The sequence below is a fragment of the Eulemur rufifrons genome, chromosome 6, assembly GCF_041146395.1.
Source record: "Eulemur rufifrons isolate Redbay chromosome 6, OSU_ERuf_1, whole genome shotgun sequence".
Taxonomy (NCBI): Eukaryota; Metazoa; Chordata; class Mammalia; order Primates; family Lemuridae; genus Eulemur; species Eulemur rufifrons.
The window spans coordinates 80,476,234-80,499,017 of NC_090988.1; the positions used below are offsets into that span (position 1 = coordinate 80,476,234).

Consider the following 22,784-nt stretch of genomic DNA (forward strand, 5'->3'; position numbering starts at 1 on the left):
CCGGTGATGAAAAGCCAAAGATGATGGTGTGTCAGAATGGGAAAGGGTGTTAGAAATTATGTAGCCCACTTGTTTTATTGGAAAGAGAAGGAAAGGAAGCCTCAAGGACTGCAAGTGACTTGCCCAAGATCATACAACTAGTTAGTGGCGGAATCCTGGTCTTCTGATGCATCTAAGTACCCTTTCTATTTTACCCTTTGAGACATTAGAGGAGAGGGCACTAAACAAGAGGACAATGGGCTGACAAGGACAAGAAGACCTGGAATGTGAAAAGACAGGAAGAGGAAAGAGTCCTGTTTTTTTTTTTTTAGTGGCACAATGAGAAATGGTGTAGGTGTTTAGACTCCACTGGAGCCTTCACTACACTTGGACCTGGTTCCCTATGCACTATCTTGCACATCCACATTTGGCATTTGTTTTGATCCTTTTTGACGTAATGAGCATTTGGAAACCAGACAGTCCAAAGCAACCTGATCTGACCTAGCAATTCTGTGAGCTGAGTCAATGATCAATGGTTTTCAAATGATTCAGTTGTTTACTCAACACATACTGATTGAACACCAATATGTATGTACTGTGCTAGGTGCTGGAGACAGAACTTTAAACAAGAGAGGCAGTCTGTTCTCTCATGGAACTTACAGTCTATCTTGAAGACAGACAGTAAACAACTAGTGATGCCTTTATTTAATTACACTTGTGGTAAGTGCTATGAAGGAGAAGCACAGGATCTTGGGAGACGATGTAACAGGGAGATCTCATTTGATCTAAAGCAACAGGGAAAGCCTCCCAAGACCCGTAGGATGCATAGCATTACCTATGTTTGCAGGATCCCTACAGTTCCATAGGGACCCTACTTGTTGGACTTCTCAGAGCCCCACCAACTCTCAGGACCAGGGGACAGTCTGGTGGGTGTGATCAAAGCTCCCCACTGCAGTGCTAGCTAGAGCAGCCTCTCTTCTGACTATCTCATCATTGAGTCTTCTGAGTAGGAGAGCAAGAAAAAAAATTTTTACTCCTCAAAATTCTTGAAAGCAACTGGTTTATCACATCTGCCCTATAACAGACAGTGGTGGGAAGAGAATCATGGGAAACTCCAAGTTGGCTCAGGCTTTTAGAAGCACATGCTGGGGGAGCAGTGGAACTACTGAAGAAACAAAAGGTGTTATATTATGTAGAAGTTATTTTAAGCCATGGAGAGAAAAATCCATAATTTACTTAGGGATCTTGGGTCAAATCTTAGCCATTTTATTGAAAGTTTCTTGGTTTATGGCTGAAGCTTGGGCACAGAGTTCCATTAGTATGTGTGTAGGGGGTGGTTTGCAGGATGATTTCAATAGCCAAGCAGGTGCACCTCTTGGGGTCCAGGCAGGAGGAATAGGCGAGAAATCTGGGATACAGATACCCAACCATTTGGCTCCAACGGCCTCACTCCTTTAGCTCCATTGCTGCTGGTGATGTCTTAGAGATGACCAGAGTGGACTCTTTGAGAACAGTGAGACAGATGTGGTGAGAAAGTACAAACAAAAATATCACTTAAGATGCTTTCAGGTGCAAGCACATATAATAATAAAATATTTAAAAATCGGTAGAGTATAGGCACCAGCTCATCCAAATGGTTCATGTAAACAACTGTGTCTTGTAAATGAAAATAGATTCAAGGTTATTCCCCCAGAGATGGTGATCACATCCTTCTCACTCACTTTTACTCAGACGAGCTTTCTTGGGTAGGAGAGATGGGGAGGGAGATACAGCTACCGTGACTGAACATAAGCTACAACCCCTCTGTGCATCCAACCATGCTGTGTGCACGGTGTGATTGTTATCTCTCACGTATGTTTTGGTATGCCCCTGTCAGTACATAGATGAATATCTCTGTAAGTAACAGAACAATCAACCCTCATAAAATCTGGGGAATAGGATGATCCCAGGAGCTCAATGATATTATCAAGACCCAGGTTTTTCCCCAACTTTCCACCCTACCACTCCCAGTGTCTTCCTACAGTTTAGCACCTCTCACGTTCCTAAACTGACTCTCACAGTTCCAGGCATCCTATGAAAAAAAGATAAATATCCAGCAGCAGAAGAAGGTATGCTCATTCACAAACATCTTTTCTTAAATTAAAGGAAATGGTTTTTCCGAAAACTCTTAATTGACTTCTCTTTACTCCTCATTGGATGAATGAGGTCACATGCCCATGTCTAACCAGTCACTGGCAAGGAGAACTTGGATCACAGTGCTTGACTTAGACCAATCCTGATCCACCCACTGGAACAGAGAGTCAGGGTCTCACCTCCTCTGAAACTCAAGTTTGAGGTTTCTGAATAAAACTGAGGTTCAGTTGGAAGAATTTTGTTGCATTAATAACCATGTTTGTTACAATGACTAAGGCCCCAAAGGGCATCCATCCACCTGGTAGAGCTGTGGTTTGAGATTCTGTCTGGGCTAAAGAAGAAAGGCAAGGCTAAGTTCTCGTGTTCCTGAGCCACACCCTCAACCTTTTTCTGAGCAGACACACCTCGTGGATAGAGTTCACATGGGGGACACACTACAGTTTGAGGCTTTAGCTGGTCCACGGCATATACTTAACACAATAGCTATAACTTTATACTTTCAAAAGAGAATCATATCAGGGAATAATGTGAAATCTGTTACAATTTACAAGAAATAGTCAATCTTTTGCACACTTGAGTACTTTAATATTAGAAACTCATTACTTGCAACTCGTTTTTGCTATTGGAGCTGCACCATGCATGGGGACCACTGCTCTGTCGTGGTCCATTAAAAAAGGATTACTATGACCTTCGATGAGCATCTCTTCCTCTAAATTGTGAGATGATGACACTCAAGGGAACAGCAGGACGCTGGCCTGCTTTTCTTTTTACTACACTCCTAGAGTGTTTTAATGTGTGTGAAGTGTTTTCAGCTCCATTATCTAATCCAGCCCTCACGTTAACTTGTTAACTTCGTGGTTGGCATTATTGTCCTCCTATACGGGAGGGAAGTTTAATGACTTTTCCAAAGTCATTAAGGTCGATGTAATAGCTAATAAGTGCAGATTTGAACCCCCGTTTCTACCCCAGAGTTGATGTCCATGTCACCTCACTACCTAGGCTCCCAATAGACCTGACTTGCTTTCAAGGAGTCTAGAATTGACTATTGAATTTTATATTGATAATTGCTCTCTCATAGGTAGGAGAAGTCCTTCCTAATAGTTTCTTGGAATCCAAAGCTCAAGGGTCCAACATCTTTACCTTTTAATAAGCCCCAAGATGAACAGGAGGGTGTTCTGGGTCAGTCCCCTGCTCCATGCAGTTAGCTCGTGAATCTGTGTGTGTGGGGGGTGGGGAGGGCTTCAGGATTCTGTTTGTCTCCCATTCCTTTTGTATCACCGAAATATAGTTAAAGGATTTATGATTCTGCATCCAGGGATGTTTACAGATGGACCTCAAGGGTGTGATTGTTTCTTACACAGGAAGGGGGCCAGGTCTTTTAAGTATCTAATGATGAAGAGCTGAGGCAATGGATTCTATTAAACCAAAATGATTTATGCTTTATTTTGAGGGTGAATTTTCCGACTGCAAGCGTTGTGAGCATTCGACTGCCTGACTAGTTCCTAATCTATCCTTCAGTTCTCGGATGAAATGGCATTTCCTCGGGAAGGGGGTTGCCTTGGGGACAGCAAAGTCCTCCCCTCTAGACTGCACTCAGCTCCCGCTGCACCTTGTATTTCTGTTACAGCGTTTACCATTCTGTGTTGTCAACTTGTTTAATGTTGTCTTCCCCTTTGGGCCATAACCTCCATGGGGACAGTGACCTTGTCTGCCTCATTCATTCCCTCCCGTGCCTACACAGTGCCCAGCACCTGGGGGCACTGGATGAAGGCTGTAGAATCAGTGGGGTGGGGACTGAGATCCTCTCCTCTTTTCTGAAGACCTGTACCCACTTCAGTGCTGGGGTGGTGGTCGTTTTGGTGGGGCTGTGGCTTACTCTGGTGGATTCAGCCTGTGAATTCCAAATTCAGCTTTTTAGAAACCGTTGTTTATCTATCCATCTACCATCCTTCTCTATTATCTATTTACCTATTATCTAGCTCTATCTACTTACGTCTACCTCTCATCTATCTGGCTACTATCTGTCTATCTGTTTATTACTATGAGAGTGAGAGACAAGTGCTTAGAAAGCAAACAAGGGTCAGCGAACAGGCCACCTCTTCTCTCCCTCCTTCCTCTGTATGCTTCTGTGCCATTCCAGTTCCCTCACCCGCCTCCTTGGCTGGTATCACCTAAGAAACAGTCTCTTCCACAGTTTCCTGCAAGGGCACTACAAGGGAAGCTGACTACATGCAACATCTGACCACTCAGGATGAGTGTGAAAGACAAGGAGGAAACATTTTCTTTCTAGGGAAGGGCCAGCTGGGGGGAGGTCTGGGGAGACTTGGACACTCCACTCCTTGCTGGGGGCAGAGAGAGGGGCTCCCTGTGGCTCACTTCAGGGACATGTTTGGGGAAGCTCTTCCTCCTTTCAAATAAGCATCATCAGATAATCCCAGGCTTCCTTTAGGGCCATTTCTCATGGTAGAGGAGAGGAGCCTTATTATCTGCCTGAGCTTCCTGTTCTTTACATTGTTTGGAAGGCTAAAGTCAACAGCCGCTTTTGTATTCTGCATTGTTTGCATTGTTAAAGACTCTGGAAAACACATGTGGTTTCTTCTCCATAAGGAGTTTCCCAGAGCCCTGGGAGACATTCAGAAACAGGCCCGTCCTCAAATAGGCCAGCAGGGAACAGTGTCTCTCAGAGCGGGGTGTCCCATTGTCCCCTGCAGGCTAGACTCAGAATGTCTACTCCGGCCCACACAGTTGAGTCTCTGCGCTCCAGGAGGATTCGACTTTGGTGTCCTGGGCGCTCATGGAAATAGAGCTGAGTCCTGCTACTCACCAATTATGTGGCCTGAAGTGATTTACTGAACTTCCCTGCCCCTCCGTTTTCTCATCTCTAACAGAGTTCTAATCCTTATGGCCAAGGCTTGTGTAAGGACTGATGCGATCGCGTCCATGAAGCCCTTGGCAGATTGACTGGTGTGGAGTAAGCGTCCAACAGTAATAATTATGATCATTGTTAGGTGTAGAGCTGGGACCTCTCCCTCCACTCTTCAGCCCTGGCTGTTCCTGCTGGGAATGCTTCCAGCTGCGTTTGGAAGATTTTCAATTCCATTTCTGGGCAAAATGTCAGTCAATAAACTCTCATTTAATTAGGTGGGGAGGGCACAGAGACCGCTGACGCCACATGCGTGCTTACTGGAACAACTGTTGCTGGGCAGATTGGAGCAGCATAGGATGTTCCGGGAACCTTGGTTCTTGCTGTCGCTGGTTAAAGTGAATGGGAACAGCGCTCCAGGTCCTGCCTTTACTTGCACAATTACAGTCAATCTCCCGGGCTGCTTGTCTCAGCAGGATCAGCCTCTTCCTGCCTTCCGTCCTGGCAGGGGATGGTGGGGCTGGAGGAAGAGATTGTGTTTTTCTCCTTTGGATGGAAATGTTTCTGTACCGTCCTGTTCCCTGGCCTCAGTGCAGAGGGGCCCTTGGTGGCAGTTTAGTACAGTAGCTCCTTCCCACTCTGGGAATTTTGGAGTTGCCCAGAGCCCGCTTCCTCCCCAGAAGCCCAAGCTTAGAATTTCTCGGTTGGGAATGAGGGGCCAGCTTCTGAGTGCATAAAGTTCACACCTGTCAATAGTTTTTTGGTTTTTTTTTTTTTAATCAATTCTCAAATCTCTAAAAATACCTTTTAAGCCTTTCACTGCTCAGTTCTGCTCTTCTCTAAAGAAAGGAAGATCTGGCCACTCCCAGCCACACCTCAGAAGTGAGTAAGGCTTTTGCACCTTTAATAGCAGTGATTGCACATGTGTCAGGTTCTCATCTTGCTTTTAATTTTATGAGAGTGTAGTTTTGGGCTGCCGTTTGGGATGAAACAGTAGATTATCAAAGTGTAAATTTTTTTTTTTTTTTTTTGGTGCAAACACATCGTAAATGAGAACCGAAGAGTCCCCTTGGTGTCCGGGAGAGCTGGGGCCAGTGGTCCAGGGTTTTATCTTCCTGAGGGAGAAGGGGGAAAATTGGCATTGACTCAGCATCTGTTATGATCCAGACCCTACGCTGGTGCTTTAATGGGTATTTATTATCCAACTTCCATCAACTGCTCTTTGAGGTGTGCGCGAAATAGCTACTAAATAAACGAATGGCTGAATTTTATCAGAGCCACTTTACAGGCTGGGAAACTGAGGCTCATAAAGGGGGGAGGTGACTTGCCTGAGATGGCTCAGCTCTCACTTGGTGGGACTGGAATTCGGCTCAGAGCCCCCTGTCCCTTGTAGCACCACACTGCAAGTTCCCATTCAGCTTTGGGGGTTAATCTTGTTCTTCCATGCCCAGAACTGAGGCTTTGAAAATTCAAGGCATCTCCTTTTCCTAAGAGTGTGGATTTTTCTGGCTCCTTGAGAATTACAGGGCTTGAAACAATTCAGAAGTGTGGGGCGGCACCTTCAGGAAAGGAGGTGATGGGAACTTTCCTCTCTGTGCAGTGAGGCCTCCGAGACCACCAAAGATCAGGGAGCTAGTGGGGGGTGAATCTCGACTCCCCATTGTTCAGGTGGGGGCTGCCCAGCAGGAGGGTCGTTTCAGGACTGAAGACTGGTTTGGATTGATTGGCCCAAGATGCCGAAATTCCCTGCAGGGAGCACTGGGACTGTTTGTAGTAATTTAGGAGGAGTCTCCCTAAGGACATCAGTAACTGCTGCCTTTTTCTTAATTGAAACCATTCTTTCCCTCCGGCTTCAATGGGGCAGGTTCTAGTCTCTGTGCTGAAAGGCGTTTATTTGGTGTAACAGGAGAGCAGGATGCTTGTAACACTCTCTCTCGTGCTTTATCTACTGTTTCCTTTTACTGGCCAGTCCACTCTGCCTGACGCATTCATTACACCATAGCCACTCTGACACCAGAGCGAAATGCCGCTACTCTGCAGGCAAGAGGCAGCACTCAGGTTCCTCGAGGGTTTGGAAAGTGAGTGAGAAAGAAATGTTGACTTCTCCCTCTGGAGGCAGAGGGCTGGGTTGGCTGGGAACCTAGAGATGTTCAAATCCGACCTCTTCCTTGTTTGATAAAGAAAATGAGGCCTGGAGAGATAAAGTGACTTCTCCAAGTACTCGCAGCTTCTCAGTAAGAAGCCTGGTGCTAAACGCCAGGTCTCAGAACTTCCAACCTAATGCCTTTCCCACCAAACCAAAGAAACATCTATTGGGCCATCATACTGTATGTCAGACGCTGCGGATGTAAAGATGGATAAGGCCTGGTCCCCTGGGAACCCATTTTGCTCATCTGGGTTGGCACCACTTGAGACAGTGTTCTTCCTAGAATGATGCTTTATAGGTAGAGCCCTGTTCCCTTCTCTGGTCTCTCTCTTTCTCTCTCTCATCTGTCTATCACCCGTCTGTCTCAAATCTATCCTATCTATGTATCTATCCATAAAGAGAGAACACATATTATAGAGAGTAAGAGCCCATGTTTCAGGATAATTAGACTCCTGGCTCTGAATTAACTGCAGGTCTGGAGGTCTTGCATGGCCACAACCAAGGATACAGCAAGTGGCTGACCAGTTAATGAAGAATTAAGTTAGAATAAGAGGCACTTTACATGTAAGCTGCCTTAAATGCACTTTAATCTTTGAGATGATTGGCTAATATCTATGAAATCCCAGGCACTTTGCTAAGAGTCAAGTTCTTTGCTCAGTGCTTTAGGTGTATTACCTCACTTAATCCTTAAAAGCGTCCCATAAAAAGGCATGACCTTCACTTTACTAATGAAGAAACTGGCTTAAAGGTTAAGGAAACAAACATCCCACAAGAGCTTACACTGGGAGTTGGACCCAAGTCTTCCTGATATAAAAGACTGTGAGTTTGGCCACTATGATCTGACAATGCCATGGGGTACATTGCTCCATTCACCAGTTATCAGCAACTGTGAAATAATGGATGGCATAGTTGTCAGGGGGCCAGGAGAGTCTCATAAGCCTTCAGAGGGCTTGGGAGTGGACACATGACAGGTGCGCTCTGCTGGGCTGCTCTGCAAATCTGTCTGATTTGCCTTGAATTTCTGGGCTAGACCCAGAAGGGGCAGATGCAGCCCTACTTACACCAGCTCTGTGCCCAGCTGGTGACCCAAATGGAACTCTTGTCCCTAAAGCCACGTCATTCAGTTGTTGCAGTTTTTGCCTTCTAAGTCTCCCTTGTCTACCATACTAAGTCCAGATTCTAGGGACATCTCCTTATGGACCCTGGAAGGCCAAGATGAATTCCAAATCTGATTTAATCTGGGTGTATGGAAGGGCAAGTACATTTCCTTTTGCTGGGTATCCAGGACCACCAAAAGCCCTATGTGAATAAGTAAACTATGCCCATGAGGTTGTAGAAGAGTGAGCCCCAGACCACACTGACCACCTGTCAAAGCAGCTCTGTCATTCTCGATTATAATATCCTCTTTCGTCTTCTGTAGAGCACTATCAGTACCTGAACTTACCTTATTCATGTATTAATCACTTACCTGTACACTATCTCTTCACACTAGAAGGTAAGCTCCTGGAGGGCAGGGACCATGTCTGTCTCTCCAGAAACCAGGATCGTATCTTGCACATAGCATCCATAACACCTTGCCCCATGCCCTGTGGGGACTAACGGGGCTTTGGGAGGCACAGGTTTCACAGGAGGAGGCCCAGCTGTCCTCACCCCGACGTTTCTAGAGCTGCCGTCCAATGCCTGTGGTGAAAGAACAGGGCTTCTCCAGGTGTGGTCTCTTGTCATGCTCGCCAGCCATTTATTTGAAGGAAAATCAAGTCATTATTTTTTTTGACAACTCCACAGAAGGGTCATTTGGAACTTCCTCCATTTCCAAGCCTCTAGATCTTTGCATGGGCCATGTTCCTTAAAAGCAGGAAGTTATGTTTGGCCTGCTCCAGCTGAATGTTAAATGGTAAAGATTTTGGTCCAAACTCTGTGGCTTGAACTGGGTTTAAAAGCTTGTCAGGAATGAATTCTCTGGAGCTTGGCATTTGAGACTGGCATCTGCAGTTACAGCTGAGATTTCACGGACTGAAAACTCAGGAAGAGGTGTCAATTACAAGCTATGAGTTCACAGGGCAATTGGAACTGTAGTAATCCTGGAAATCTTTTGGCCCAGATTTTTAAAATGTCCCCACAATCCAACCCCTCCTTCTGTAGCGCTTCTGCTTTGAAATGTTTGCGTAACTACGAAAAATATCTGCAGAATGAGCGGTGAGTGCTAGGGTTCTTAGACTGGGAGGGGGACTCTGCCTCTTGTGCGTGTGTGCTTGTGCGCATGTGAAAAAGGGAAAGAGGATGAGAAAAGAGAGAGACTGAGTTATTCAAACGTGACCTGGCGATTTCCGAGCCCTCTGAATTCAGAATCAGTGGAAATCTAGAACTCCGCTTCATCACTTGCAATGCTTTGTTTTTGCAAATGAATATTTTTGCAGCTACGTTACTTTGCTGCTGAAGTATTTGAGGAGGAAAAGGGTAAGCTAAAGGCATGACTCTTGTTCTGTCAGAGTCCAACTGTAAGTCAGTATTGGCTGTAAGGTAAACTGTAGGGCAGGGCTACTGGCCACCAACCGCCAAGGTTTATAACTGACTTACTTTTCTTCTATACTGCAGCAAGCTCCTAGTTATTCCTAGAAAAGCATGCACATGCATTCGCTTGCATCCAGATAAGCTTCTTTGAGTCACAGGGAAAGAGGCCACTGGCGATTGCAAGGCACTTAGTTCCCACTGGAGCGTGACTGGCATGGTGTCCCCTATGAATTGAAGTGGTGGTGTGGGGGAAGGGGTTAAAAAGCATTAAGTTATGGGCTATCTGAACCAGATACCATCTGTCCTGGGAAGAACAGAGGTAGTGACCTGTCTACTCTCCCAGCCAGGCAGAAATCCAATCCATTCATCGAGCATTTCCTCTTACTGTGGTCCCTAGAGGGTCAGCCCTATTTAAGCTCAGGCCTCCGAAGTCCCAGTGCAGGGCTGATTTTTCTATGAAATTCTCCCCATCTCCTCTGGTCTGCTAGCTTCCTCCTGGGAGGAGAGAGTAGTAATCTGCTCCCATCCTCCAGCTGTATTTGCACGACATTAGTAAATATTAACCCAATGACGTTCAAACTACCTGGAAGAGGCATGATACTGCTTCTCACCTGCCTCTTCCTGAAGTCAAGTGCCGCAAAGAGAGAGGCATTGGCATGTGGCAGCCGAGAAAGAAGGGATCGGTCTACCTGACCCGTGATGGTGCAACCTTCCAGAGGTTGCTTAACCTCTCTCAGCCTCCGTTTTCTTATCTGTAAAAGGTTTGATGATAGCAATAGTACTTACCTCATGTGATATTGCAGGGTTTAAATGGGATAGTCCAAGCACCTAGCACCGAGCCTGGCACCTAGCAGGTGCTCTTCTGTTAACATGACTGGGAAGCCCAGCCAGGGGCTCAGCAGCAGGAGAGTCCCAACCACATCCTTTAGCCCATAGTTCACTTGCATTTCACGCCCCCAATATGAGAATCTGCAGATCCCAAGCAGCGAGGTGTGGCTTTGGTAAACTGAGTCTTGGCTGAGAGACCAGGTGTTATCTTGGGGTTTGACTCCTTGGCTCTTGCCACTTTCCTAGTAAGATGTTGGATCAGTTGTGCTCTGAACCTTACTTGTTTCATCTGTGATGTGGGGATGACAACTTGATGTCAAGGTGCCCTGAGAATCACATGGCATAACATCTGTTAAGGCCTCTAGCCTACAGTCCAGCACAGAGTAGCAGCTCCATACATTCCAGAGTCTTCTTTTTCTCACTTGAGAGGATGCTAAAAGAGACAAGCAAGAGGGAAGAATGTCAAAGTTGGAGATGCCCTGGGCCGTGTGCCAAAGTCGGGATCTGGGGGCTGGAGGGGTGGCCTTTTGCTCCTCTTTGTCTGGGTGGCTCCATGTTGAAGGACAAGTAGCCTTACTGCAGCTTCTGATTCTATAATAACGGTCAAGGCCACTGTTCACCCAGCGCAGGTCCCTGTAGGGTAGGATTGGACGCTGAGGCTTTGCCATCTCCTCTCTGCGTGGTGAACTAGGGACAGTCTTTATGAAGAACTTTAAGTTGCAGGGTATTTTTATTCTTGATACTGAGGGGAAAAAAAATACAAAACTACTCATATGAAGCCTGTGTCACTTATGGCATTTTTACGCCACACATTTCATTTGGGCTGCCGGACCCTGTGCTAATTTCCATGACTGTCTCTTTCTAAAGCCAGCACGTGGGGTGACTTACCCTCCTAGGGCTTCCAGTGCCTTGGAGCCCCTGGTGCACCGCAGGACTTACTAAGTGGTGGCTGTCATCGCTACCACAGTGTTTTCCAGACTGTTCCTCCCAGCCTCCTAGGGCTTTGTGGAGGGTGCTAGGACCATGGGTGGGCTGGGGTGGGTGCTGGGCATGAATGAGCATCTGGGGGAACAAGGCTCTGGGTCTGCCCCTCCACCCTCACTCCAGCTCCCACAAGGGAAGCTCTACTTTTTGCCATCTTAAATATTGTGGTTCTGCTGAAGACATCATGGCGGGGAGAGGAGGGAAAGTCTGAAAACCATCACGCCCCTCTCTGAGAGCTGCCACTGGTCCCTTTGCCTGTTGACAGTGCAGGCTGCAAGAGCAGTACCACAGGTGAATGGAAAAACCAGCAGACTTGGAAAATCTGAGTTTATCAAACTCTCTGTTAAGACTCTTGAGTCTCAAACTCTTATTCCTTCATTTCTTCATCTGTTAAATGGATCCATAGCACCTACCCTCTGGGCCTCACGGGGCTGCCTTTGGATGTGAAAGTGTTTCGTAGTGGGTGGAGACAACTCGTACATGGTGAGATTACCAGAGCCTGCTGTGCTGTGATCCCTTCTATTCTGTTGAGAAATGTGTGTCCATTCATACGGGGTTTTGGAGAAGCTTTCTGAGATTTGAATACTGTCCCAGGTGTGCATAGCAACACTCCCACTTTTATCCCACAAGCTCCAAAGTTTTCGTAACTTCTTATTTCATCCTGGGAGGTAGAAAGGCTCGATGTGCCTGGGGGAGCACAGGTTCAGTGAGTTATTCAAAGTCACATAGCTTATAATTAACAGGATTTAGACTAGAACTAGTACACTTACTCCCAGGTGGGAGCCCCTGGTTCATCAGCCCATCAGTGACCCATTAATCACCCCGGAACTGGAAATACTACCTGGGAGTAACCGTTTCTCAGCCTACCTCAACTCTCCTGAGATATTTCCCTCAAACCAAAGTGAACCAGTTCCTCAAAGTGCCAGCTACAGTCCTGAGCAGAAACTGTACACTAGTTAGGTGATGTCGCAGTCACTGTAACTACCTGGGGGGTGGGGGAAGAACACGCAAATTACAAAACAAAGTGGAACCATCTTTTTTTTCCTACTTGCAACAGGAAAACCCCTATGTGGGCCCCAGAGATGCTTTTTCATTTCATTTACCACATCCTGGGTTTGTGCTCATCAATCTGCTAAATCAGTAAGAACCGAAAAAGAAGAAAACAAAGGTTTTGAGGCCAGAGGATTTCCTGATCGCCATGGCAACACACAGGGGTACACACTGTTGTTTCTCTCCCTGGAGACTCTCTCACCAAAGTCCCCTTGGCCTTACAGAATTCTTGTGCAGTAAAGCAACTGTTCTGGGACACATGCTCTCCTTTGCCGGAAAGATTCTGTTAGATCCAGGACCGGGAGTGGGGGTTTAAACAGGTTCTCCATGCCCTCTCCCTTCCCAAGTCCTCCCGTCACACGAGGAGGCAGCGACAGGGCCTCTGTTCCAACTCTGAAAATGACCCAAGAGCTTTCTAGACTGTGCATTGGGCTGGGCATTTGGTGGCCTTAGCTGAAGGGCCAGGGTAACAGAGGAGAGAACCTTCGGCATTCTCCGATAGAGTGGGTGTGACCGGCCCCCGTTGGTTCAGCATTGGCTGCCATGACAGGGTCTGTGCTCCACGGACAAAAGGCTGAGAGGTCAGGGGCCCCAGCCAGGCGCCAAGAAGTTGGGGTGCATTTCCTTTGTAAGTGTCAAGTGATGAATGGTTCAGTTGAAAGCAACCCAAGACACATTCTGGAGGAAGTTCTCTGGGTATGATTGTGCATGACTGTGTTCTCTGCTCATTAAACGCTCATCCGCCTCCAGGGCAATTCCGGGAGAGACTGAGTCACTCAAGACTCATGGTCTGCACTGGGCAGCCAAAGGCGATTCGGCCACCAAGTGTGATTTTGGCCTCATTCAGAAGTGGATGCTGAACAATATGCCCTTTCACCAGGCGCCCATCACATGGGCATCAGGAGACGGGGGCGAGTGAAGCCGGGCACAGGGAAGGCTGCGGCCTTCTGGACTGGCAGGCCTGGGGGCAGCAGGGGCTCCAAGAGCTAGAGAGACTCCCAGATAGAAACTTCTGGGCTTGGAAGACTTCAAACAAATGAAAAACAGATTTCTTCATGTCCTGTTAAGGCAGTAGGTTGTGGCTTTATTGAGAACAGCTTGCTCAGACCTCTTACAAAAGACAGTTCAGTAGCAAGAGCACTGGACTGAGAGTCAGGACTCTGCATTTATGGATCCCTGAGATTCTGCTTTTCTCATAACTGGCTGGGAGACTATGCTCAGTCATTCTTTTTTTTTTTTTTTTTTTCTTCTTTATTTCAACATATTATGGCTCTGTGTCACAAGAGACTTTGGTTAGAGGCTTCCCATTGTCCCTTTCAGCTTTATATGTAGATGATCCAATTAGCAATAATGCTTTAAAAACAAACATTGGCCTTTCCCCTCTCTACTTCTGATCAGAATCAGCTCAGTTAGGTTTATGAGTTGTGTAATCTGTTTTGGACATGAGCTCAGCAAATCAGAGGACAGAAATAGAATCCTGGCTTCTTAATGATAAACACTGTAAAAATGAAAACTCTGGAGAGCTCACCAGTGCTTCTGGCTGTCACTACCCAAGTGGTTTGTGTGTGGCTGCCTCCCAGGAGCTGGATCACCTTGGATGCTGTCAGCCCAGCGTGCCATGCAGCAGCCAGATCAACCGGGCGTCTCAGCCTGGATGGTCTAGGTCTTTGGGTTTGGCAGCAGACATCTCAAAATGTCACAAGAATGGCCTGTGGTATGGCAAACCCAGCCCTGGGCCAAGGCTGAGTCCCAAGTCCTCTCCTCATTAGCTCTGCCTGGCCACGGCCAGAGCATTCAGGCAGTGAGGGGCAGGAGGCCTGAGGGCTGAGTTGGGGTTGGACCCTCAATTCCCAAGGGCATCATGGGAAGACCAACGGGTAGAATCAGAGAGAGGGAGCCGGCTCATTGCTGGGGAAAGCCAGTGAACGTTGAGACTTCAGAAGCTTCTCCCCAGAGAGAGAGTGGAAGTTCCATTAGTGCATATTTTTTCACTGAAGCCTTACTAAGCCCTTGGGCAAAGCCCCTGCCCCTTTAAGCCTTGTGGTCCAAAATTGAGAGACCTCTGATCTTAAAATAATATTCAATATGTTCAAATTATTTTCTCAAGAGCTCTCTTTTAATGATCACCTCTCCACACTTTAAAAATCACATGGAGTTTCCTGTGGTTTTGGTATCTGTCCCATGCGTAAGCTACAGATGAACATTGTAAAGTCATCCCTCAGACTGCCCAGTGTGAGACCTGGGCCCACCAGCAACTAGCTCAATTTACTTAATGTTTCTCAATGAATTGGTTACCTCATATGTAAAATGGGGATAATAAAAGTGCTTACCACATGGGACTGCTGTGAGAACTAACTGAATTATTAGGTGTAAAATGTTGAATACCTTGAGCCCAGAACAGGTACTCAGTACGTGCTTGCTGTTACAATCATGGCTCACGACAAGTGAGCCCTGGGAATTGACGACAGGAGCTGGCCTTATTCCTATCTTCAAGATAAAGCAACTTCTCCAGACACATCCCATTCTGGACCAAATCAGTAGGAAAAAAAAAAAATTTAATTCTGCCTCATCTGTCCTGAAGAGATGACAGATAGAGACCGGGCACATCTGGGCAGCTCATGTTGGAAAACAAATCCATCCATTTTGGACCATCTGGAAAAGCCTGGTCTGGAGACCTAACAGGCCTCTCTCTGGGCGTAGTGTGATGTAGGTTGTCTCCTGGTGGTCTTCATGTGGGGTGCACTGTGTTTGCCGTCCTCTCTCATGACATCTGCCTCAGTGATGGCCCTGCGACCGTACGTGACATTGCTGAGATGATGGCTTGAACGTTCAGACAGACAAAGCCAGTTACAAAACTGAAAATTGCTCCCTGAAACATTTGCTTTCAGGGAAAACAGCAAATGTTCGCAGAAGCAAAGTTTCAGATAAAAGACATTCTGAGTGTCTATTGGGGAATTCTCAACAGAGACCAGCTGGTCATTTTTTAGTTGTGATGTTAGGAAAGCGACCTGATAGGTGATCCTCTTGCACCCCATCAGTCTGTTTCCTGGAGGGGAAAGCAGAAAGAGAGCATTCATCCATTCATTCATTCAACATCTGCCTCCCATGGGTGGCTGTGCGAGGTACCGGGGATATAATGTGGGGAAGAGTGACACAATTCCTGCTGGCATGAAGCACACAGGGAAGTTCCAAAATTCTAGAATTCTGGAATTTCTGATTCCTGAGAAGACCTTGGAAATAATAATTTCTTGTAATTCTTTGCCTGGTTGTGTCACAGACTTTGAGAAACCAATAAAACCCAGAGACACTGCCCCACCTAAATGCCTACACACACACACACACACACACACACACACACGAATGCACACTGATGCATGCACACACAGTTTTGCGTACATTCTCACAGCTTCATAGACACCTTGAAGACCAACTCCTGGATTCCAGGTTGAAAACGTCTTGCCTCCCCGCTTCATCACTAGGCACCTGTGTCAGCCAGCCCAATTCCTCAGGAAAGTTTGAGAAGACGTAGAGAATGGCAACTTTGTGAAAATTACACAATACTCTCTCCCTAGGACTAGACGGGATTTTCTACCACTTGGAAAATGACTATGGTGGACCAAGAAGCTATCCCTTTAAGGCTCTACAACGTAGGCAAAGTTTTGAAATGTGCTGAGCGATTTTATTAAAGAGATCTATTTTCCTTGACCCGAGGTTTAGGGGAAAGTATAGATAAGATAATGGTGAGATGGGTCAGCCATGGTTTGTCTAAGTGAGAGTGAATTTAACCAGGAGCCTGCATGGTTAGTGAATTTAACCAGGAGCCAGCACAGCACAGAGGTTAGGACCCAGATTCTCCTGCTTGGATGACTTTGGGCAAGTTACTTCACCACTCTATGCCTCAGTTTCCTTGTCTCTAAAATGGGTATGGCAATAGTGCCTACCTGACAGCATTCCCATGAGAATTAAATGAGCTGATGTATATAAGGAGCCTAATGAGTATGCAATACCCATTGGCTCTAATTATTCACTGTCAAACACCATAGCAAGTGTTTGACCTATCTTATCTCATCTAAGAGTCCCACAAACCCTGACAGGTTGGCATTGTCATCCCATCAAGGAGGAGGCTGACTGTCAGAGAGGTTAAGTACGAACTAGCTGTCTAACCTGGAGTGAGTGGCAGGGTCAGGATTTGAGCTAGGTATGGGCAGGTCTAAACCAGACTGACCTTCATATAACTTTGGTGCTGGAGACTAGTTTTACAGAATAAAGTAACTCTCTTGGAGAGCTCCTTTTCCTCGCCTTCCTGACAGCTCCCTAGCAGACCTCTTCCCACCGGGGCAGATGAGGTTCCTGGATGCTGGGCCTGGTGGCGATGAGGCCCTGAAGGCCCAGTGGCATTTCTCCCTCGGGGAGGCTCCTCTCTGAAGCCAAAAGTGGCCTCAACCCATCACGGTTTTCCATTGAGCTCATTCTGTCTCTCAGAGGGAGGGACTTGGTACAGTTTACTCATTACATGATACGGGAGATTTATTGGAGACCAGAGGACACAACGGAAAACATTCTTGATTTATTTCCAGCTGGAAGGGCTTGTTTGAGAGATGCAAGCAGCCATTTATATTACTAGCCTCCTGAGTCAAAGTGAATCCTGAATCACAGAGGTCTCTGTTTCTCAGGACAGACACACAAACATCAGAGGAGTCCTGCCTCTGCGCAGTGGTTTGCAGCGCGGGTAGCGCCATTGCCAGATGCCTTGGAGCTCTGCCCAGCAGGGTTCTGTGGCCTGTGGCTACTCACGTCTCAACCTTACCTAAACTCTACTCAAACCTGGGGAATATTGGCAGCGATGCGTTGGGGATGCTGAGAGGTCAGAAAAAGTTACCTAAACTGGGGTTAGGAGTAGTAGCCAAGTGGTTAAGCCTGTGGGCTCCTGGTGCCATGACTGGTTGGGTTGGAATCCTGGCTCTGCCATTACCACCTCTGTGAAGCCAGAGCTGTTTCTTTTTTTCTCCCCATCCCTGTGCCTTAGTTTCTGTATCTGGAAAGTGGGGATAATAATATTACCCCTCATAGGGTTGTTTTAAGAATAAAATGAGTTAATGCTTCTAGAGTGCTTAAAAGAGTGCCTGCCATCTATATTATAAGTACACAATAAGTATTAGCCACTGTTATTGCTTTGGTATTATTAATACCCTCTGGGGTAATAATTTGGGTTTGCACAAGTATTAAGGAAACCTGATGGAATGTCTTCATACTTTATCCAGATTTAAATGATACACAGCCCTGAAGTTTTCGATCCCTTTTAAAGCAAGAGGAGCCCAGAGGAGGGGGATTGTGAACACTCATAGGATAGTTGTCCTGAAATGAAGAATTTGTTACTATCGTTGCGATTCCTCTATGGCTAAAGGCCATCAGGGTTATGAGCTGGACTTTTTCACGAGATGAAGATCAATGTAAGCTGTGGAATTTTTACTTTGTGTAGAATTTCGTCATTCATTCACAGCCCTTTGCAGACACCTACAATGTGTCAAGCCCTGTTTAAGCCTTCGAGCCCGGGAAAGCTGAAGGTTGGATTTATCTGTTTCATCCTATATTGACTGATCACGTGCACACACAAAACCACACACTCACCTGCGTACACACATGTGGACACACTTACACAATGCATGTATTGTCAATGAAGTCATGTTGCCTTCTGCACATGAAACTCTAGGGATTTTACTCAAAAGTCTCAGCCTGCATTGGTTCCTCTTGCATTTGCATATTCTGTCTTCCAGGTGGCAAGCTGGAAATGATTTTAATAAGAAAAAAACTGCTATTTAGCTCAAAACCACTGTCCATGCCTCAGACTTTATTTTTAACCTGAGGGACGACAAGCACCTGGGCTAGGGACAGGCCAGTAGTTTGCCACTCCTGGCGTCCAACCGAAGTCTCCCCGATCAGCCTCACCTCCAAGAAGCTGATTGGGATGATTTGCTTTTCTTTCATGTGCTGGACAAGGAAGAGGCCCCGGAAGGGCTGTCATGCAGAGTGACAGTTTCCCTTTGTGAGATTGGCCAACTGAGGCCCAAGCTGAAAATGTCAGTAAAAACAAATAGGATTGCAAAAGCGCCTTGAACATTTCCCTCCTGTGTGCTCTGGGTGCCTCGTCGGCCAAGTGTTGCGTGAGTGTCTTAAGAGGATGCCATTAGACCGGAAAAAGAATTAGCTGCACAAAAACGTGTTTTCTCCATTTCACCTAGTTCTGATGTTTGGAGTTTTTTAAGCACCCATCTGTTAAGGATGCAAACAAAAGATGCTTATGTCTTTGCAAGCTCTATTTCTTATTTCCTTTTACTGTTTTCAGATACTATAGAATTTTAACAGTTCTCTTATCTCGTTTTGCATTTGTCAGACACTGTTTTCTAGTGGTTGAAACCTGCTTCCTCCTCAGGAAGGAGAAAGCAGTTGTTGCCTGTATCGTTCACTAGAAATGACCCTATCTTCGTCATTATTTAACAGTTGTTTAGATGTGCCTCTCTTCTTTCTCCAGTTGCACTAATGATACGAAAGAATCCCTGGGCACATGATAAAGTGGTTCAAACCATGGGTTTTGGTGTTACACAGATGGATTTCCGGCTCTGCCACTTAAGAGCTGGGTGGCTTTGGGAAGTCGTTCAATTTTCCTGACCTTCAATTTCTTCACCTATAAATAGTACATACATATTTAATACATAAAACTCACCTCTCAGGGTTCTGGTGAAAATGATGCAACACAGAACCTTAGAGGTGCTGGGTACATAGGGACGCTGCAGTAATAGGTCTCCTCCCTTATTTCTGTCAACTCAGAGAAGTAGAACAAAGCAACTGGCATCTGAAAAGGAGACAGTAGGTTCGAGATAGAAATACTCACTTCCTTGGGCAACTCACTTCTTAATTTTCTTGTTGGGAAATATGTAGAATCTTCTCAGACACCTTTGGACCTGTGCAAGGAAGAGACAGAGTCTGGGTTAAAGTCACTTATGTCAGATTCCAGGCCTGGCTCTTAACTAACACAGAGTGGCTCCTGGCCTGGCACCTGGGCCACTGCCCAGAGACGGTGTCAGCCTGTCTCCTTGGAAAAGGACTGTTATTGAGACCCAAGGAAGTGTTCAGGAGGAATCAGACTTCACCAGGACAGTCTCAATGACTTAACCTTTCTGTGTGGAGTTTACTCAAGTGCAAACGGAATAATGTGGTTCCAGAGGAATAATGAATTTTCAGTGAAGGTCTTTGAAGTCTTTTGAGATTGTTACGCAGGATCAAGTAGAACAGGATGATTTCCAGCTTCCTATCGAGATTTCAGATTAGTATCTACGAAGCTCACAGCAGACCTTGTAGAATTCTTTACCCAGTTGACAGTGGTTGGTTTCCTTTTCAATGCCATTAACTCTTGGGAGAAATAGCAGGTCTTGGATCTTGTCAATATATTAAAAGTGTGTTTTTGAGGAAATTTCAGTGAGTCATTTATTTATTCAGGAAGTGCTTTTTGAGCATCTACTCTCTGTTGGGCACTGTTGTAGTGTTGGAGAAACAGCTGCAAACGAGTAGAAGGCCTGGGCTTTCTCAGAACTTTTATTACAGGAAGGAGAGATGGACAATCGCCATGGGCACAGACAGATGAACACGTTGTCGTTGTCGTGAAGACACAAAAGCCAGATGAGGAGAGGGAGAGGATGGGGTTGAATAAGGGTGTTTTGGGTGAGGTGAGGTGGAGTTGAAATTCTGAATGACAAAAGCCAAACCACCCAGGTGACAGAGGGGAAGGCACACAGACGTAAATATTCTAAGATGGGAAGGAGCTCAGAGTGCCTGAGGGAACTGGAGGAAAACTTTGTGCTTAGAGCAGAGCCAGCTACTTTGACATTAGAGAGGGAAAAAGGAGCCGGATCATGTTGGTCTTGGCCATGACAAGGAAATTTATTCTGGGGCAACCAAAAGCTATCAGAGGTTATAAGCCAGGGAGCAACAGCACTTGATTGTGGAAAATGCTTGTAATACAGGATTAAGTGGAAAAAAGACTCCCAACACTAGAACTGTAGAATTAGTACTATTTCAACTATGCAAACATATGTGTGCGTATATATCATACATGATGTAATATATATATCATGTATGTGTGTGTGCATGAGCATGTGTGTATTCAGTAAAAGCACTGGAAGAAGTTACAGCAAAATGTTTGCTACAGTTTTCTTAGTGGTGGACTTGTTTTCCTTTATTACTTCCCTGAATTTTGTATGTTTTCCGTGAGTTTGTATTACTTTAATAGTCAGAAGTAAATCATGTCTTTTGAAACCTTGTTGTAGAGCAGCTGATGGAGAGAATGTAAGAGTGATGCTACTTTAACGTGTCTTATCTCAGATTTGAGTTTAATGTAATGGCACTTTGGAATGCTGGAGTGAATTTTGAAGGGTCTGGCCAGTCGAGAATTGTATTTCGCTTTTTAAGGAGTATAGCCTAAAATGAACTTCTTACTGTTCCCAAATTATTTATGCAAAAGAATCTCAACATTTCTGTTTCATCCCACAGATTTAAATATCACCTGCCGCTACTCGGGTGTATTCCATGTGGAGAAAAATGGTCGCTATAGCATCTCTAGGACGGAGGCAGCTGACCTCTGCAGTGCTTTCAACAGCACCCTGCCCACCATGGAGCAGATGAAGCAAGCCCTGAGCATTGGCTTTGAGACCTGCAGGTAAGGGACCAGCACCCGGGCACTGGGGAGAGGTGGTGGCCTGGCCCCCGGGGGCAGGGGAGTTGGAGCCAGAAGGCTCCTCCCTGACAGCTGAATGGATAATTGCCAAAAGACTCTGCCCCACCTATTAATTTGGCCAAGTCAATTGGGAACCTGTAGGACAACCAGAATTTAAAGTTGGCTAAAGACACCTTTATGAGTCATATTAGGGGGAGCCCAGAGGAAGCCATTAAGGGTCATATTGGTTGGAATCCTCCTGTCTAACGTGCTTCCACAGCGCTCTTCTGGCTTTGAAGAAGCTGCAGGATCACTGTCGGAACCACAAGAAAATGTAAACCAAATAACAGTGTTTAAAATAAATATGTGGCTGGTAGAGTCTTGGCCCTGCAAGACTTGGCTCAAAGAAGGATTTTCAAACAACTCTCTCTCTCTCTCTCTTTTTTTTTTTTTTTGGTTTCTCTTCTGTGTTGGTGTGATTTGAGAAAGTAAATAAAAAGTCATGAAAGTTATTGAGATATATTATATTAAGATACACTGTTATTAGGAGGCTTGAGAGGTATCTCAGTGCTCCATAGAAGCTTCTTCAAACCGACTGGTTCCAGGAAAATCATAACAGGGAAAGGCTTTGTTTTTTGAATTTCCAATGGCCCCGAGGGGAGAGGTGCACGGGAAGAGCAAGCTGTGGGGACCACCACCGTGAAGTGTTTTGGGTTTGGTTTGCTTTCGGTAGGAGAGGTCTGGTCATCTCCATCCCAGCCGTAGCAACCCCTCTGTGCTTCTGCCATGTCCTTAGGTGACGTGTTTCCCCTTTCTCTGCAATGTACACAGACTGCTTTTGAAAAGTCAAGCAGCAGAACTCTTTATGGAAACCATGACATGTAAGCTAAATGCACCTAAATGTCCCCCAGGATTGGTCACAGAGTCTTGCACCCACACTATGAGTGGTGGCTGAGCCCTTTTTGCTGAAAGGGAAAAGGAAAATCTTTCATCTAAAATTGCACCGCCTAACATGGTAGCCACCAGCCACTTGTGGCGACTTATACTTACATTAATTAAAGTTACTGAAATTAAAACTTTAATTCTTCACTAGCACCAGCTACGTTTCAATTAGCCGCCAATGGCCAGTGGCTACTGTATTGGATGCTGCCGATTATGGAACATTTCTATCATTGTAGAAAGTTCTATAGAGCAGCTGCACATAGACAAGAGAAAGGGAGAAAGCTCTGGAAGCTACTGAACCTGCGCTGGAGGCTGCTGCAGCAAAGGAAGGCCAATTAGCAAATCCATTTATTCTGTTCCCAAGGCTAATTGTTTAACTATGACCCTGACTAGGCCACTAGCCTAAGAAAGTGGATTTAGTAAGCTGAATTTTGATTGTGAAATGTAGAGAAGACATACTTGTAAAATACAGAGGTCATCTCATATGCTGAGAACCAGGGGAGTTCTCATTACTGCCACTGGCCAATCAATCTTGAAGCACTTAATTGCGGGGAGCCCTGCTTCCCACTGGCCACATCCCCCCACTTAATCCTCAAACTGCACTATGCGTGGATATTATCACTCCACTTTTTAGGAGGCTT

At 45.9% G+C, this 22,784-nt stretch overlaps 1 protein-coding gene across 7 annotated transcripts in view; it reads left to right on the forward strand.

Moving 5' to 3' along the window:
- The window catches only part of CD44 (CD44 molecule (IN blood group)), a 79,501-nt gene that overhangs the window by 12,053 nt on the left and 44,664 nt on the right, over positions 1 to 22,784 (forward strand). For all 7 annotated transcript variants that reach the window (XM_069469811.1, XM_069469812.1, XM_069469813.1 and 4 more), the window contains exon 2: positions 21,039 to 21,204. In XM_069469811.1, the coding sequence (XP_069325912.1) occupies positions 21,039 to 21,204 (166 nt within the window). The remainder of the gene's footprint in view (positions 1 to 21,038; positions 21,205 to 22,784) is intronic.